A 17,201-nucleotide genomic window follows, 5' to 3' on the forward strand; every position below is an offset into this window, starting at 1 on the left:
CGATAGGCCTGAGTTTACAGCTCACACTAGTTGCTTTTTGCATTTACCAGCTTTCAGCATAAATATACAGTAACTAGCTGAAAAACTCTTCATCTTTATCTCTTCAGAATGTTCTTCATGCAAACCTCAGGTCTATGGAGGATGCCTCAGTGCATTCACACTGCAATAACAAGTTTGAGGTTTATCATTGCCATGCCTCTGTTTTTATGATTTGCATTCCTATACTTTCTGAGGGGGGGCCTTGGTCTATCTACTACCATTATTTTATAATGCTTTCACAAAATCGCTGTGTTCATTATCTGATTGGGGAATGAAATAATATCTAAAAAAAATGACAAAAACATTTTAAAAAAATGCAGATCTTCACTAGACTGTCTTTTTCAAGCTCTGTATCCGTGGCCTCAAAGTTTCCCCACTTATGGCTGAGACGGTGAACTTTTGACACGCCATCTCTAAATGTGTATCTGATGAGAATTTTGTATTTTCTTTTTTCTGAAATTTTGAATAAATAAATGAATGAGAACTTTGCTCTGTTTGATTCCTACTGCGGCAGCGATGTGTCAGGAGAATTGTTTCCGGTCTGTTTTTTAGTTTGTCTCCCGTAGCTCAGTGTTTGACCGCTAGAGGGAGCTGTTCCCCAGCAAATAGCGTTGGAGCGGCTGTGTGGAAGTGATGCATTTAAATCTCCAGTAAAATACAGGACAATAAATACGAAATTAAGGCTAAACTGTCATTCTTTTTGCTCAACATATTACTCAATATCTGTTTTAGAAGATGCATTTATTAAAAGATCATCTCTATATCTGGTCAATGTTCTTACAGAAATCCATAATTTCCTTCTGCATGAATAAGTCTGTCTGATTTAAAATGATCAAATTGATCAGATTATTCTCATCGTTACCGGGAGGTCAGACCCAGATATGCCGTTTTCCATACATCTTTACATTTTTAAAACTTTACTTTGCGTGTAAATATTCACATCAAGCTAACGTTTTTTTTTTTTTTACCGTGTCACGTATTTATTTTCATCCATCATTACTATTACAGCAAATTCAAAGTGCCCCTGAACGCATCGTAACATCTGCCAGGGACGCGGACGCGTTTGGGACAGCCAGGGAACGCCTTTCTCCTCCTCTTCCTCCTCCTCCTCTTGCACTTGTCAAAGGCCACTGAATCCAAATCGCATCGCAGTCGCTCCCGCACACGCACCACGCACCGGTAACGTTTTTACGCGCGTTTTAAAATCCGGTGCCACGATGTTGCCTTTCAAGAGAACTTTTGAGAGCGACAGAAAGCAGCTGCAGGAGCTCAACAGCAGACTCCTCCAGTATCTCTCCAGAGCGCAGCAGCTGGAGGAGGAGAACCTCCTCCTGATCACCCAAATAAATCAACTCAGACAGGCGGAGGAGCGAGAGCCGAGCTTCAAGCACGAGGTGCGGGATCTGAGGAGGATGGCGTCGCGGCTGGCGCTCCAAAGGTCCCACGCTGAGATGGAGCGGGAGGCGGCGCGGCGGGGACTGCAGGTGGTCCAGTCCCACTTCCACGAGCAGTCCGAGGCGCGCAGGGACATCAGCGGCGAGCTGAGAGGCCGCGAGCAGGAGCTGATCCGCGCGCACGCGACCAACAGCGCGCTCCAGCGGCGTCTGTCTCAGCTGGAGAACGAGCGCAAGTGTCTGGAGGACGCGCACCGGCGAGAGGTGGACCGTCTCCGGCGGCAGGTCGAGTCCCGGATGGCGCCCGTCATCACCCGAACCTATCGAGGGCCGCCGGCGGCCTCCGTGGAGGACGTGCACAGATACGCGCACGGTCTGTCCGAAGGATGGAGCGAGACCCTGGAAATGTACCAGCGCAAGGTGGACGAGATGGAGCAGGAGATCAAAGGGGACCAGGCGTTGCTGGGCGACCTGCAGAGAGAGAAGATGACGCGCGTCACGCAGCTGGACAGATTACACGCAGAGGCGGAACAACGGGGGCAGATCCAAACGCAGCTGGAAGAGCAAATCACGCACATGCAGGAAAGGTTCCGTGCGGACTGCGGGGAATATCAGGTGAGGGGAGAGGGGAGGGGGGAGGGGGAGGGGGGGGTTGTCTGTCGGATCCGGATACTGTCACAACACAAAAATAAAAATCCACATTTTCCCATTTACTTATAATGGAGGCTTTTTCAAAAACATCAGATCTTGTAAAATATGCCTCCAATTCACTCACCAAATATCACAAATATAAAGTGGTCCAATGTGCACCATCGTAAAAAATGTTTTCTGAGTCTTATCCAGAATGAGGTTAGGAAAGAAATGTATTGAAAACTCAATTTATGGATTAAAAAATCAGTAAAAAAAAATACACACCAACTCCGACTCACTTTGACTTTTCAAGGTTGGTGTATGAAGTTACCAAGAACTATTTATAGCCTTTTGACGACGATCCAGATCACCATGTGGACGGTGTAAATCCAATTACGAGGGAAATGACCTGCTCGCCAGAGGTCTGCGCTCTCTGACTGCATTTCTAGTTATTTATAGTTTTTATAAAGTGTTTCAGAAACAAATTGTTCATTTTCTAAAAACAATGATCCATTTAATACGTATCCAGGTTTTGTGAATAACCAATGCATACTCGTACTACCAGCATACTCGTACTACCAGCACTAAGTGGTGGCTGACTGAGGTTTTGTGGTCCTTTAGCTGCCAGAGATCTCATGTGCAAACATTTGACCCCTGTATAAAAGGATTGAGTGCCTTGCTAAAGGACACTCTGCCTTCCCAGTACATTGCGGCCGCTAGATTACATCATCCAGTTAAACCAATTAGATGTCAGACTGACAAAAGCCTTATTATCCTAGCTAAAGATGGATCACTAAGCAGTCTGGTACCAATCATACAGTAAGGAGTGTGACCGAAACGCTTCTCTCAGTTCACTCCGGTGATGATAGAACATGACATCTGTTGCAGGATGTCGGATGCTGATGGAATAAAGCCCAGGGGCAAATTACAGAAACCAGATCTCAAAATGATTATTGCAGTCTGTTCATGAGATCAGATTCGATTTGGACAAGAATTGTCTCATCGGTTCTCCATGTTTCCAGCAACAACAGATTTTTAGCAAGGCCTTCATGCAGTAAAATAAAATGGGGTTCAAAACTTTACGGTTAACAAAGAAGAAGAAAGATTACAATAGTTTCAGTTGCACTGCAGTAATCAAAATAAAAAAATGCAAAGGAGAGACCACCGGGTACAATTATAACGTGTGCAACGTAAAATCTTGTTTGTTTTCATTTTCCTGCCTTTATTCCTCCAGATGATCATTGAGCAGCTTGAGCACGAGAGGAACATGATGGCCGACGTTATCGGCGAGAAGACGCGAGAACATCAGCACCTTCTTCAGATTAAGATGGATTTGAGCATGGAGGTGGCTGCCTACAGGTAATGAGCTCATTCACCTCATTTATTTACAGTTTCATCACCAAGCAACACACATTCTGACTTGTCATAAGAGGGAAGATTGAGATTCAGTTTATTTTCGTTGTCAACGAGGGTTCACAGAGTAGGAATTTTCCTCGGTGACGTCGTGCAACGTGTAACAGTAATACCTTGATATACGAGTATACTATCGTCCAATTTTTCCCATATAAAATAACACAATCATCTAAAACACCCAAATCAACACTGATAGCATTTCGTTTAGGACTCACTGGGAAGTGTGAACCGCCCCACATTGTAGCTGCTATTTTTAGTTCAGCCTTTCTGAAGACACTCTCCAGAGAGGTTGTTGGAGCTAATTATAACACGGTCTTTATGACATGACAGCAGTCAGTTGTGTTATTGATTATTACCACCCTGGACCTGGGTTCATACCATCTTGTAAGCCTGTTGTGTTGAGTTTGAAAAGGTTGAGATGGAAAAATGGAATGATCTACTTGGTTTTGCAAGGTATTTGTCTTTTGAGTTTTTGATCTATTAGTACATAAGGGAACAAATATTGTAATTGAAAAACATTGCTAACCAGTGATTTACAATAATTTCTTTGCTCTTGAAATGTGTTCTGCCTTGCCTTTTGTTTGTTCAGATCTCTACTGGAAGGTGAAAGAGGAGTGGCTCTGCAAGATGGACATAGGAGGGTGCCTCAGCATCAGAGAGAACGAGTCATAGGTACTGGATGTATACATATTTATCGTTATTAGATGAAGACATCAATAATAAATTGTAACACTTTAAAGGAGATTATTATTTGTCTCCCAACTTTTTTAAATGAGACGATTCTTTTGTAAAAGCACTATTTAAGGTTTATGTATTGGGCAACTTCTTGACCAGGACAAGTGATTTTCCGTAGTTTTCATCGGCTGTCAGGAAAAGCTTCACTGATGACGAGACTCCAGGAAGTCACTTATCCCTACAAAAACACGGTATTAGACATTTACCCCATAAAACAATGACTTTATCAGTCATTGTAATTATTCTTGTGCAAATAAAACAATTAAGGTATGATTTCTTTTTTAACTGGTGAGCTTGAGACGTGCTATTAAACTTCCTAGTTATCAGCATTTATGTACAACTGAACTCTTGTCTCAGCTTCATAATCACTGAAAAGAAAGCAGAATAGAATTGATCTAAAAAAAAAAATCATGTTAATTTCTCAAAGTAAATTTAATTTCCTGCTATTTAATCTGTGCCTCAGATATCAAGATGCCTGCTCATCCCTACACCCCGAGAGCTTCCACCTCTACCACCAGACAAAAAATGGATGTCAGGTACACACAGCCAACTACAAACCTGAGAAGATCTCCTGCGCCTCCCTCTGGGCCACTTAGTTCCTCGAGGGTCATTCCTATTTCCGTTGGAGGCAGGGCTCAACATCAGAGTCCTGCATCCAGAAGGGACATGGTGTCATTTTCCAAGGCTCAGGCTGCCTCTTCTGCTCCTTCTATCACCTCCTCCATAACCACCAAAAATAAACAAACAGCTCTAAGAGAAAACCAAACTACTCAAAATGTGCCAAAAACCACAAGAATCGATACAACTGTGGAAACCATCTCTCAGATGGAGGACATAGTCAGTCCCATCGAATTCTCCACAAAGGAGACTAAATCAGTGAGGGTGGTGTCACCTGAGACAGAAAGAGAAAATCAAGTACCAGATGTAAAAGAGAGCATTATTTATGGAGATGAGGTCAAAGATGAGGAGAAAAGTCAGTTTACGGTAGCCCCAAGTGAAAAAAAGATATTAGACTCTGTGTCTGTAGAGGAGATCATCGAGAAAGTAGTGAAGCCAGCAGGCTTGGAAGCCAAGGTCTGCTCCTCAGGAGAATCAAAGTTGAGGTATCATGTTGAGAAAACTGAGCAGGAAGATGGCAAGACTAAGACACAGATTGTGCTGGAGTCCAAAGTAGAGGAAGAACTAGATATTCGTGAAGACTCTACACTGGATGAACTACTGAATCAAGGGGTTAAGAAGGTCTCACTGGAAGACTTCAAGGACACAGAAACAGGAATCATGATCAAGAACCTGTTGAGTGGCCTGCAGGGAAGTGAGGACTTTGAAAATAAGTCTGTCAGTGTGGAAATCATTGAGGAACCGGTAGAGTCTTACAGTGATGAGGAGCTGGAAGTTAAACATAAGCCCATGTCTAGCTTTGATGAGTCAACCACAAAATATTTCCAAATTGAGGAGCTAGAAAATGTTCCTCATGAAACTCAGTTTCTGAGGAGTGATAATGTCATGGAAACCTCAATGGCAGAGCCAGATCACAACAAGACTGGTTCGGTACAAGTTCAAGAAGTTTCAAGAGAGAGCGAATCTTCATATTTCTCCCATGACCAAGAGCCCCATGAGTATTTTGTCTCCTCACCAGATGATAATCTTTCTGAACCCGAGGAGAGTGGCGGTATCGCCTCATATGGCCATTACAGTATTTTGGATGACCTGTCAGATGAGCGGTATTACCAAGACGACGGTCCTCCAGTGAGAAGAGTGGCTGTAGAAGAAAGTGATGAATTCAAGTACATGTCAGGTGATCACTCTTTTCTCAAAGAAAGTTTCCCAGAGTGCATAATAGAAGAGGAGGTTCGCGTCTCCCCTGTAGTGCAGGAGTCAGTGCTCGGGTTTCTAAGAGAGGACTCTTTGGAGCCCAAAGAGCAGTTGAAGGGTGCCCTGGAGCAGTTGCAAAGCTCAGTGTCGGGTCCACTGAGGGAAGAGTTGGCTTTCCTTGCCAAAGTGAGTAATGAGAGTCCACAGAACGTAGCTGTCGATGTCAGAAAAGTCCAACAGTCAAGCGACAACGGCACCACTACTATAGTTGCAGAGATGAATGTCTCTCAAACGCTGGAAGACTCTGGGCTGCTGGAGGCAGAAGATGATCTATCTGAAGAGCAGATCCTAACAGCTCTCAGATCTTCCAACCTTGGGCTTGAAAGCGCCTCACAGGGTGGGGCAGGAGGAGCATACAGCATCAGAGTATCCAAAGAGGAAGATGTCCTATACAGTGACAAGTTTGAAGGTTTTTCTAAGAAAGAAGAGTCGTCATCTGAAATTAGTGAGAAATATATTAAATTGGGCCCAGCAGAAAAGTCCTTCACTTTCAAGATGGACAAACAGGGCTGTCATGTTGATACAGCCCCAGAGACAGACATGCAATCTCAAATCTTGGAGACCAAAGTGACGATTTCTCAAGAGAAAAGAATTGCAACAGTTTACCTTGAAAGCCCAACAGATGATTAAGAAATAATTCAATCAACAAGATTGTCAAACTGTTCTGAGACAGCAGGGCAAATATATGCTGCTTTCAAACACCCATTATAATGCTGTAAGCACTGCAGGTAATCATATATCTAACTCATGCTAGTGCAGCTTCTTATTGGAACTACTACATAATTTTGAGAACCCACAAGCAAAAAAAAAAATACCCTGGAGAACCCACAGGGTCAAATTTGGCTGCTGTTGGTTGCTGCTATCCAAAGGGTAAGAAAAGGGTTCTTGGGTTCTCCAGGGTTAATATTTTAGATATTGTGCCAATACTATGAAGAAAAGTGAAGAAAAAACGGATTTGTCTGAAAAAAAAGAAAGGTTTTAAATACTGGGGTGCGGTTATATGATCAATGTTATGCATGTTTGTACACTGTTCTTGTGGTACACATCACCACCATATTGTTCCTAACAGTCACCATTTAGAGAGAGCATGATTTTTTTCAGCAGTTTTGTCATTCAAGAAAATGTAATAGCCTCTGGGATTAAAATTCCATATATCAGTGTTGGTTTAAAGGATTCATGACCTAGAATATTTTGGGATCATCATCTTAGCGGCATTGACTTTTAATTAGGGTATGTGGTGTTGTGTGCTGATTGCAGAGACAGAAATGGTTGAAATGGTTATAATTAGTCTGGCTCGATGTTTCACACATTTTCTCAAAGTGAATGTAAAATGTACTCTTGATAACTAGACTTTACATATTGGTATATGTATTATGTAACATAGCATATTATGTTCACTCAAACCTCCATTAAAGGAGTTTTGTTGCAGTAAATTCCAAATTATATATATATATATATATATATTTGTATGAACAGTGCAATCTGAATACAATGTGCCATTCATAACAATAAAAAGCATCCTACAATAACCTCTATTGATGTAATGTTTAACGAGTTGAATGTTCATGAAGAATTTGTCAACACAGATATTCCGACAAAATGACACAAAATCCCATGATGCACCTGGACAGGAGCTAACGCTTAGGAGTGCTGTAACCATCAGACCGGTGACTGTAAGAAGCATGACTAGTTCTCAGGGTTCAGAGTTTCCATCATTACCACTGGAAGGGACAGCTAAACATGTGCTCTGACTGGCTTTGCGTCGATCTCGGCTCTGCCGTCTCTCAGCCACTTCTGGTGCCCTGAAAAACACACAACACATGTTTGCATCGCTGAAACGTCGACTGCATTCTTTCACTTATTTAAAATCAACTTTTCAGGACTTCTAAATGAAATCAGAATTACCGGGCCAACATGTCCACAGCGTTTTGTGTAGCTTTTGTCTTCCTGTGTTGGCCACCATACAACAAGCTTTGGATCTCAAGACACTGAAATGAAAAAGACTGAGTTGGTAGTCAGTGGAAGATGAGAGCCGCATACTCAAGAGGGGAATAAAGATTTCCTAGCAACATGTGGATGTATTAAACATCCCAAAATAACTTCTGTCGCTGTCAGGGGTTTAGATAACACCTGTGCTGACCGCTCGGAGTGTCGGGTCAACAAGGGGGGATATTGAGTTATTACGGGGACTCCCAACCAACAACCCAGGAATCTAAGGTTGCTAAGAAGCCAGAAGAAGGCCCAAGTCATTTCAAATTAACATTTTGTTTGTCCAATCAAATGACAGGAACAAGCCGTTTATATTTACAACATGATGTTTTTAGGTACTTAAAGTCTAGAAAACAGAGAAAACATGGCTGCAAACCGCACAAACAAGATGAAGAGAAGACTGCTGAAGGGGGGGGGGGAGGGGGGGTGTGAAAACCTCCTCTCTTCACCAAGGAAAGTAAAACACTGTAATCTGGAACACATCCATCTGGCCTCTGGATGTTTTCACGGTTGCTAAGGTTGATGTAATGGAAGGGCTTTTTTCCCCCAGCAGCACTACAGAGAAAAGAGAGACTGTCAAGTGTTATTTCTGCGTGAGCGCCATTGTTCCCTGTATCTACCGTATGAGGAAGGATTCCTCTGGAAAAGCAGGAGAAAAGAAAGCAGCATGATGACAGGAAATGACTGCCGTGTCATATCGGGTCCGTGTTCGAGCACTTCAGAAAGGTTACTGCCCAGCCGTGGTGTAAAGTGAGAGAGCCCTGATGTACCCCTCCACCAAAACAAAACAACATAGCAACCAGGCTCCTTTTCTTACAGGCGGGTCAGTACTGGTGTGAAGGACGACAATCCAGACTGAAGAAACACAAAGTCACGCGGCGTGATATCGCAGCCTTCCAAGATTAGTGCGTGACTCTGACGGCACCGAGCTTTGCAGGCGATGGAGGAAATAGCACAGCCCAACATAGAACGGTCTCTGTGTATATTTTTGAACAGGTCTCACTGGTGTAAACGAAAACGCCCACTGACTCCTGGCCTTTTATTAAATCCTCCCAAGTACTCTGGCAGGAACGACATCAGTAGCATCTACTGTGTCCAGCATCTCTAAAATACAGCCACAGGTTGTAACCAAGACAAACATTAGTTGTGTTGTTTTTATTGTGGGCTCCACCCATTAAAGTCAGAGGAGGTTACATGGTCACCCATGTATTCTGTTGTTGTGCTTGTATGGTTGCTTGTACGCAAAGTATATTGGAACTAGCTTATGATATTAGGGAATATGTACGAGTATTCTAGATCACATTGCCGTCTTCTTCAACATTGTGGATTAGGGTATTTAACATTTTACCAAAATCGCGAAAAAAGAATTGTCATGATAACCTATAATATTTTAACAAACCATAATCTGGATCTGGGAGATTAAGATATGTATTTGGGCCACAGATTGAAATTTAAGACGAAAAACAGAAAGCCAGATCCACCATTATGGAAAAGCAAATCAAATTTGGAATTTCAGAAAAATACTCACAAACACAGAGAGGCATGAATCCAGATGCTCGGAGTAGGTTTCCAGGATCAAGGCATTGTTTTTTTTAATTTTTTGCTGTGGAAACTATTTTCTAATCGTTTGGGCGAGATTACCTTTGTCAGGGTCCTGTGGGCCCGCTTCATCTTGCCCTCAGTCATCTCGGAACTTCCTATGAGCAAAAGGGTGTGTGCCACCTCAGCACTCGTAATGCCAAATGTAGATCTCTTGTCTGAGAGAGAGGATCTCTGGATCTCCACACATCTCTGCAGTGAAAACAGGTAAATCACCTCTTAAAGTCACAGCGACTTAAAGGATGTGGGTAATTTTATATTTCACAAGCAAAATATGAGATCTCTATGATTTGCCCAAAGGAAATCATATGAATGACATCTTCCATTTTCTTATTGTTCTTACAGATGTATTTGCTTGTTTGTAAGTGTGTGTTTGTGTGTGTGAAACCTTTTGTTGTCCATTGGAAAGGAGGTAACGACAGAAATCGTCCTGGGCAGTGAGAAAGGCTGGATCCTGTGGCCCTACAGTATTTTTGTATGCAGTAAGACTCTGCTCAAAGTAGTGACCCGCAGAGTCTACATCAGCAAAGGAAAAATACACACAAATCACACACATGGACAGAAAGTACTGCAATAAATGACTCACCCAAATCAGTGCAATGAGATCATTGTTCTATAATTGCTTTACATAAGCCCTTCCATTTGGCTTCATCTCCAGATGTTGCGCCTGATGTAGCACACATTTGGCTCAACACACTTGACACAGATGAATTATCCTGACATAACTTGGACATGTCTTCAGTAAGGCCGGTTTCCATAACACCAACATAAATAATTTCATATAAAGGAATACAACAGGGAATTGAAATCATAAGTCTGGCCTGTGTCTGGGACGAAACGCACCACTTTGATGGTGCTCAGCTAGAGCAGAAAGATTGAGGGCAAGGCTGTGGGCGATCTGAGCCTCCTCCAGCTCATTCGAGCTGTGACTCCTCACAGTGTCATAAGCCTATAGCAAAACACCGACAAATCACACATCAGTGGTAAGGACACCCTCCTGCATTTATAATCATGTTGGATAAGAGTCGTGTTTGATCTTCAGCCTCCGCTTCCTGCCTTGGTGAGATGGTCGATGGCTTGGTCCAAATGTCCATTACTTTGTTCGACGGTGGCCATGTCTCTGAAGACGGAGCACATCTTATCTGGCTGACCGCAGTCCCTTAGCAGCTGCAGAGACTTCTGACACTGCCTTAATGCAGCCTCCGGCCTCTTCTGTCTATGATAGACCCTATAGGGGCAAAACGGACATACAATAGCAATAGAGCGGCAAAGCAGGATGAGAAGAGGCCTACACCAACTACTAAAAGGAACCTCTCTCTGCTAACAGCCTCAAAGTGTCGAATGGACTCTAACTCACATTCAGTTCTCCAGTCAAGCACACGGCTAACACTTCCTGCCTTCCAACCTTCAGTTACACCCAATGGTACAGGGTAAATGTGTAAGGCATGCTAGTGTCATGAGTGCATGCAGTATGTTTTAGCCTGGGTGCAGATTAAAAATCTAAGTTTGACAGTATTATGTCATGCTCACATCCCAGAGTCACTTGAATCGGGTATTTATAGCTCTGTATTTAAATACAGAGAGCAGATTACAGAAACACTGCATCGCTGCTTCTCTCCTCTTCATCTGAATTAGGATTATCCTAACATGCTTTTTTGTATTCCCAGGAGTTTCCCACCAACGCCGACGGGCACTTCAGGTCCTTTTAGGGCGGCAGCGACGGGCGAAGCGCAGCTTCATTCCTGCATTGCCGGACTCTTACTGCTCTGCCTGCAAGAGCGGACATAGACAATAGCCCTCTGTCGTCCCCTTCGCTCTACAGCCTTACTGACTTTCTGGCTGAAGGGTAATAAGGCACATCCTGCTGAAGAGCCGAGAGAGCAGGGAATTAACATAATGAAAGATTTGTAGATGTGTTGCCAAGCAAGCGTTACAGCCCTCTCGTGCAAATGTTTCCAGAACACGACTGACGCAAGCCGGCTCTGGACTTTCACCCAGGAGGCCGAGCTAAAAGTGAAAACAGAGAGGACCATGAGAACACACCTTGGGTGTGAATCTAAAACCATGCAGAATGTTTGGACTGGGATTTATACGAGGGCTGAGCATAGGTTATTGTTCCAGGCTTTGGTGGGGACCCCCCCCCCATCACAACATTGTTGACTGACAGCGCTTTCAAAGGCATGCCAAATTCTTAGTCATCACCAAACAAAAGAGATTTAGCAGGCTTACACAGCAGCCAGAGTCTGCACATTTTTTCAATCACTCAAATCACGCCAAACAAAGTCCAGCTCTGTGAGACAGACCGAGATGGCATCATTTCCAAACTTCATTGCTAGTTTTACTACATGTTAAGCTCTTTGAGTCACACTTTGTGATACTATCTTTGACTTAGCGTGAAGACATGACAACCCTGGTGGGACTGTACTTCATTTCCTAGTTGCGTTTCTATTTTTACCTGCAGGGATCTAAGTTATGACAAGTAGCTGATAATGTGCATGCTCGCTACGGCCAGTCTCTCCTTCCCTAGTTGACCTTTAACAGAGAACAGAAAGGGATCTGCAATCTCCCGAGGGTCAACCACACTGTAAAGGTGATGTCACAGATGGACGGGTGTGCTCAGGCCAGGGGTAAGGGGGGGGGGGGGTCAACAGTTATCAGGGAATAACATAATAAATGGAGCAGTGGGTAGCACTGTTTCTGTGGAGTTTGTTCTTACCAGCATCACTTAGACAGAAACCCCACCCCCACCCCCAAAACCATGTGAACTGTTGGTTAAAAAACTATCTGCAGGACTATAGCACCATCTTGTGGCCAAATGAAATTAAGGGTTAATAGCTAAAAAAAACAACCAGAAATGTTTTGTGTATTTAAATAAACCAAAAAGGTTAATGCCATCTAAAAACAACTGAACTATTACCTCAACTTGGTTAAATTCTAAACAGCGCCCCCCCCCTCCGATGCTGCAATAAAGCCTCTAACAAACTGGATTTTTACCCGTTTACTGTGAATACATATCTCCTGTGTATTTCTGCTAATACATGACACTAAGTCACTTTCACCACTAACCTCGATAGACCGGTGCATATTTCCAGCTCCACCTTTATCTTCTCTTCCTGGCTGATGCCTCCATGCTGATGAAGCTGCTTGACGACATGATCTGCCTCCACAAAAAAGGATTCTGCCTCTCCAAGAGTTGGAAAATCAAGGACCCATTTGTCTTTATATTCAAGTTGGCATTTCTGTTCAGGTACATCTATAAAATACAGTAATGTATCAGGCAAGGATATTTGGCTGTAATCAGCGAGGCACCTGCCCACGTAAGGTGCACGGACAGGAGACACACGAGAAACTCCATCTTATCTTCCCTGCAGGAGGAGTCGGAGGAGCAGACAGGCAGGAGTTCTCTGGCCAGGGCCGAATGCTTCTGGGCCTGCAGTCCCCAACCTGAGGGAGCAAAGAGGAGGATTATCCTGAGCTGAAGTAAATGACAATTTGGAGAAATTGTTTTGCCTTAACACAACTTGCACTCCCTATTTGTATTTTGTTTTTTTTTAACCACTTTCAAGATACCTTTGAAAATGAAATATGCTTTAGCCAGTCTGGCGTGAGCCTGGGCTAGTTTCAGATGATCCTCCCCGTATACCAGCCTGGTCAGAGCCACACAGCGCACCAGGTCTCGGATGCAAGCGTCAAACTGAGCAAAAACAGGAAATGAATTTACACCACTATCAATACCTGTTGACAAAATACTTTTTTTTTAAAGCACTTATGGCTGTAATCTCTTTGTTGTAAATGAGTTTGAGCAGGATCTCTTTTGTTAAAGGTGTTATTATAAATAAAGGTTGTTGTTGTTGTTGTTGTTGCTGCTGGTCTGTGCCTCCCCACCTCTTGGTTGTCTTCACAGGCCTGGGCTCGACTGTCAAAGTATCGGAGCTTCTTTTCCGGTGCCATCATTAGAAAGTCTTTTGTCGCACATGCTGTTTGTGAATCACTCAAAACAGAGGAACCACAAGGAGAAGACGCGTGCACGCCAGCACTGGCTCGTTCCACACTGTTAAAGATACACGCACGCACGCACACACACAACATAATTAACAGTCACAATCGCATTTACGCATAATACGTAGTCTATTCTGTGAATGCCTTTGTTCCCGGACGCGTCCGTTAATAAAATGAATTTACTTACTCATCCGGAGACTCGGAGGAACCGCGTCGTGTTTTTCTCACTAATTTATCATCAGCCATTTCAACAAATTTAGAAGAATGGTAATTCGCCGTTTGGCAAAATTCATGGATTTAGCGTCGCCGCACAATTTACGGTACTTCCGGAACTTATTCGTTACCGTGGCAGGGATGGGACGAACAACACCGGCGCGTCAGCGCCGGGTCGAGTGCGCAAGCGCGAAAGGCCGGATTGGTGCGCGTATCGCTTTAACAGAAACCCACGTGACCGATGCGGATGTGCCGCGCCAGCTTGTGTTCAAAGGAAACTAAATGTATCGACTTGTTGCGGGTTCGCTGGACGGAGGACACGTTGTTTGCTGTCGCCTACTGGCTTTCCGCTTTGCCCCCATTCATGGATCGTTCCCGGAAATGTGTGAATGAATCCATTTTAAGTGTGTTATTTCACATGATTGAACACTTTGGTTAATAAAATACCACATAAACATTTTAACTCTGAATTTTATGACATACAAATTTGCTATATTTTACATGCCAACTCTTGAGCATTTACACAAAAATGCAGATGACACCTGATCACGGATACTGCTTCAATATTACTGTTAGTAACTGTTTTCGCAAGAGTATTGTGTGTTTTGTTTTTTTTTTTTTATTAATAAAGAGACAGGGAATAAACCTTTTACAATTTCAGTTTTTAGTGTGATCCATTTTGGATTCAGCAAGAGCGCAGACGAAATCAGAGCTTCAAAAATCGATGATCTTATTGATATAACATTGCAGTAATACAATGTAGCCACAAGGTGTCAGTAAAGAAACATAGAATAGCTCAGAGTTCTCTGCAGGTTTTACGCTGGCGTTCGAGGGAATAAGCGGTAATGGTGTTGTGCTTTCCTTCTCTTTCCAGTTGTGCATAAACTCTTCAGAACATATCACTTCATTTGTTATTTTCAGTGACCATGAATTTATTGTCTATACGTGCCAAATAGTAAAACAAACTAAGAGACAGTATTATGGTGTGTTGTAATGTATTGATTCATCGGTAACTTAATGGTGAGGGGTAGGATATAACCTATAGCATGATCGCATCATAATATGCAGCACTGTCACTTAATCAGAGTCGACCTATAGGAACGAAGAACATGCGCTATTTGTATTTTCATTGGTTCATACACTTTTTTTGGCCGTGACTCTAATGACCTTACAGTTGCTCAAAGTCAGTTGCTAATAGCTCATTAATTTCATTGGGTGGGTGCTAAATGAGCTGAAGTAACAGCAGTGCACATGTTGAGCGCTCACACTGGTAAACACCAAACTTTAAAGATATTCTTCTAAGATTTTCTAACCTTTTCTGAAAGACCAGCGCTTCCTACTGTTTTCTAATGGTCCGTGATTCTCCGAAACAACACTTCTGGCTAAAATCGTACTTTCATCCTCATTTTAGCCTTTTTTTTTTTCCAAGCAAGGAGTCAACAAATCATTTCTTACTATAGAATGTTCATCATATCCTAACAAGTATACGATTCTGTCGCTGTTTCGATAAAGTTTGAGGCGACTGAGATGAGGAACCGTCTTAGAAAAGGTCTTAGAAAAGAAATAAAACACGGTTTGGAAAATAAAGTAAGGAAGGAGTATGTCCTGCTTCACACCGCTCTTTTCTTTCATAGACATTTATGCTATATATACCAAAAGCAAGAAGAGGAAGTGTATATTTCCAAATGAAAATATCCTCCCTTACATCAGTACTCAAAATTCATGCCAAATAAACAAGGAGTAATGTCTCTGTGGCTGCTTTGAGAAATTGGTCTCAGGAGACAGCCTTCTAGGTGAATTTATTCCGTATCAGACTGGAAGTGTGTGTACTGTCACCACGTTTAAACCCTGGGCAGGGCTTATTTTGTGTGCGAGACTGCCTAAGATAACTTCTCATGGCTCCTCGGCATGACTGCTGCCGGTTGACTCTGGCAGGCCATGAGACGACCCGTTTATTTGTTTGTTTGTCTCGTGAGTTTCTGGCTGGCCGTTTGGGGCTCCATTTGGCACCGTTCCCTACTGGGCTTCTATTTCTGCAACCCAAGTGGCTCTTAATGAAGCTGGTAGGGTTGGCATGAGCCCCCCCCCCCCTCAGCAAACCCAGGACTGATCAGACCCTTCTTCTTCTGCTTTGGCAGCCTCACTCCATTTGCTCTTTCTGGCTTCCTAATTTAGTAACGGTGGGTAAAAATATGTGCTAACGAACAAGGTCTGGTATGTCAGGCGGGCGTCCAGAGAAGAGTGAGGGAGGTGGGGGGGGGGGGGGGGTGCTATGCGGTGTTTTTGCAGCAGGCATCCAGTGACAGGGGTAGAGTCACTCAGACCTCTCTGACATCTGTGTGTTTGTACAAACGCTAAACTGTGTGTGTGTGTGTGGGGGGGTTCGATGATGAGACGAGGAAGGTGAGCTCTTAAAATTTCTCATCCTTGCCAGACGCCATTCAAACATTTCTAATCATTCCCCTGTTCTATTCCAACCACACGGCGAGGCTGCTAACTAAAACTAGCTTTAATGCAGTTACAGCTTGACTTACTCTGACTGGTATTTTTCACTCTTTTCAGAGTCTGGCATGAGGAGCCTTGCTCGTGTGAGTCAGGTTTGACTTTCAGACTTCATGAATGGTATTTGTTTTGGTTATTTTAAACCAAATTGTTCAATTTTCTCAATGAAACATCAAGCCGCATGAGCTGCTGCAGCAGTTTCCAAAGATCTTCCACAGGCCTCTGGTCACATCTCTAAAGTCTGGCACAGATAATTACAAAATTATAGCATGGTTCTTAATGCTAATTAATTAATGCATGATGAATCAGGAATGCTCTCTTGCTAGAAGGACTTTTGGGTCGCTGTGACATCTTTGGACACTCTTGAAGCTCTTTCAATCTTTGCTTTTAGGATGATTTTCACTACGGTACTTTATATCCTTCAGAGTTACTGATTTCCTTTGCCTTGGTCATTTGAATTATGGCCGTTCCATCGCATCGTACTAGACCTCTACAGCAACCTTTTGACAGGTGAGCTTCAGAGCTACGTATAGCAGACTGTACATTTAGCAACAAATCATGTAGGCACTGCAAGAAAAACACCTTTTAATGCATGTTTACCTTATACAACTCGGACTTTCAAAGACCCCCATTTTCCATCGACTCATTTAAGCAAACATTAACCATGAATAACTTCATTGAGTCCATTTCAGTGAACGATTGAAGACGTGGCGCCAGCAAACATTCTTGTTGTCACACAATAGCTCCAAGTATTTGATACGTAAATAGATGCTATTTTTTTTTATCCTTACAGAATACGATAGTAATGGGAGCTTT

The 17,201-nt window shown here is 43.1% G+C and overlaps 2 protein-coding genes across 3 annotated transcripts; one reads left to right on the forward strand and one right to left on the reverse strand.

Moving 5' to 3' along the window:
* Positions 1-770: 770 nt before the first annotated feature.
* Positions 771-9,201, forward strand: synm (synemin, intermediate filament protein). 2 transcript variants are annotated; one of them, XM_068739412.1, is made up of 5 exons: positions 771-2,048; positions 3,298-3,422; positions 4,066-4,148; positions 4,675-4,747; positions 8,892-9,201. In XM_068739412.1, the coding sequence occupies exons 1-5, from the start codon at positions 1,257-1,259 to the stop codon at positions 8,929-8,931; spliced, it is 1,113 nt and encodes a 370-aa protein (XP_068595513.1). In that variant the 5' UTR covers positions 771-1,256; the 3' UTR covers positions 8,932-9,201. The 2 variants fall into 2 exon arrangements, with proteins under 2 accessions (XP_068595513.1, XP_068595512.1); XM_068739411.1 differs by lacking the exon at positions 8,892-9,201 and having other exon boundaries at positions 4,675-7,612.
* ttc23 (tetratricopeptide repeat domain 23) lies at positions 7,617-13,916 on the reverse strand. Its single transcript, XM_068739413.1, has 11 exons — positions 13,858-13,916; positions 13,557-13,722; positions 13,242-13,365; positions 12,959-13,115; positions 12,738-12,863; positions 10,728-10,899; positions 10,515-10,620; positions 10,060-10,187; positions 9,714-9,863; positions 7,989-8,071; positions 7,617-7,885 (listed from the first exon to the last, which is right to left on the reverse strand). Exons 1-11 carry the CDS (start codon positions 13,914-13,916, stop codon positions 7,777-7,779), a joined length of 1,380 nt encoding a protein of 459 aa, XP_068595514.1. The 3' UTR covers positions 7,617-7,776.
* Positions 13,917-17,201: the final 3,285 nt, after the last annotated feature.

This window comes from Brachionichthys hirsutus, chromosome 5, assembly GCF_040956055.1.
Source record: "Brachionichthys hirsutus isolate HB-005 chromosome 5, CSIRO-AGI_Bhir_v1, whole genome shotgun sequence".
NCBI classification, from domain to species: Eukaryota; Metazoa; Chordata; class Actinopteri; order Lophiiformes; family Brachionichthyidae; genus Brachionichthys; species Brachionichthys hirsutus.

Coding starts and splice junctions, on each gene's coding strand:
- synm (XM_068739411.1), top strand. CDS start 1,257: ATGTTGCCTTTCAAGAGAACTTTTGAGAGCGACAGAAAGCAGCTGCAG. Junction 2,049..3,297: donor CGGACTGCGGGGAATATCAG/GTGAGGGGAGAG, acceptor TTATTCCTCCAG/ATGATCATTGAGCAGCTTGA. Junction 3,423..4,065: donor ATGGAGGTGGCTGCCTACAG/GTAATGAGCTCA, acceptor TTGTTTGTTCAG/ATCTCTACTGGAAGGTGAAA.
- ttc23 (XM_068739413.1), bottom strand. CDS start 13,916: ATGGCTGATGATAAATTAGTGAGAAAAACACGACGCGGTTCCTCCGAG. Junction 13,366..13,556: donor CCTGTGAAGACAACCAAGAG/GTGGGGAGGCAC, acceptor GTTTTTGCTCAG/TTTGACGCTTGCATCCGAGA. Junction 10,900..12,737: donor ATATGCACCGGTCTATCGAG/GTTAGTGGTGAA, acceptor TTGCCCCTATAG/GGTCTATCATAGACAGAAGA.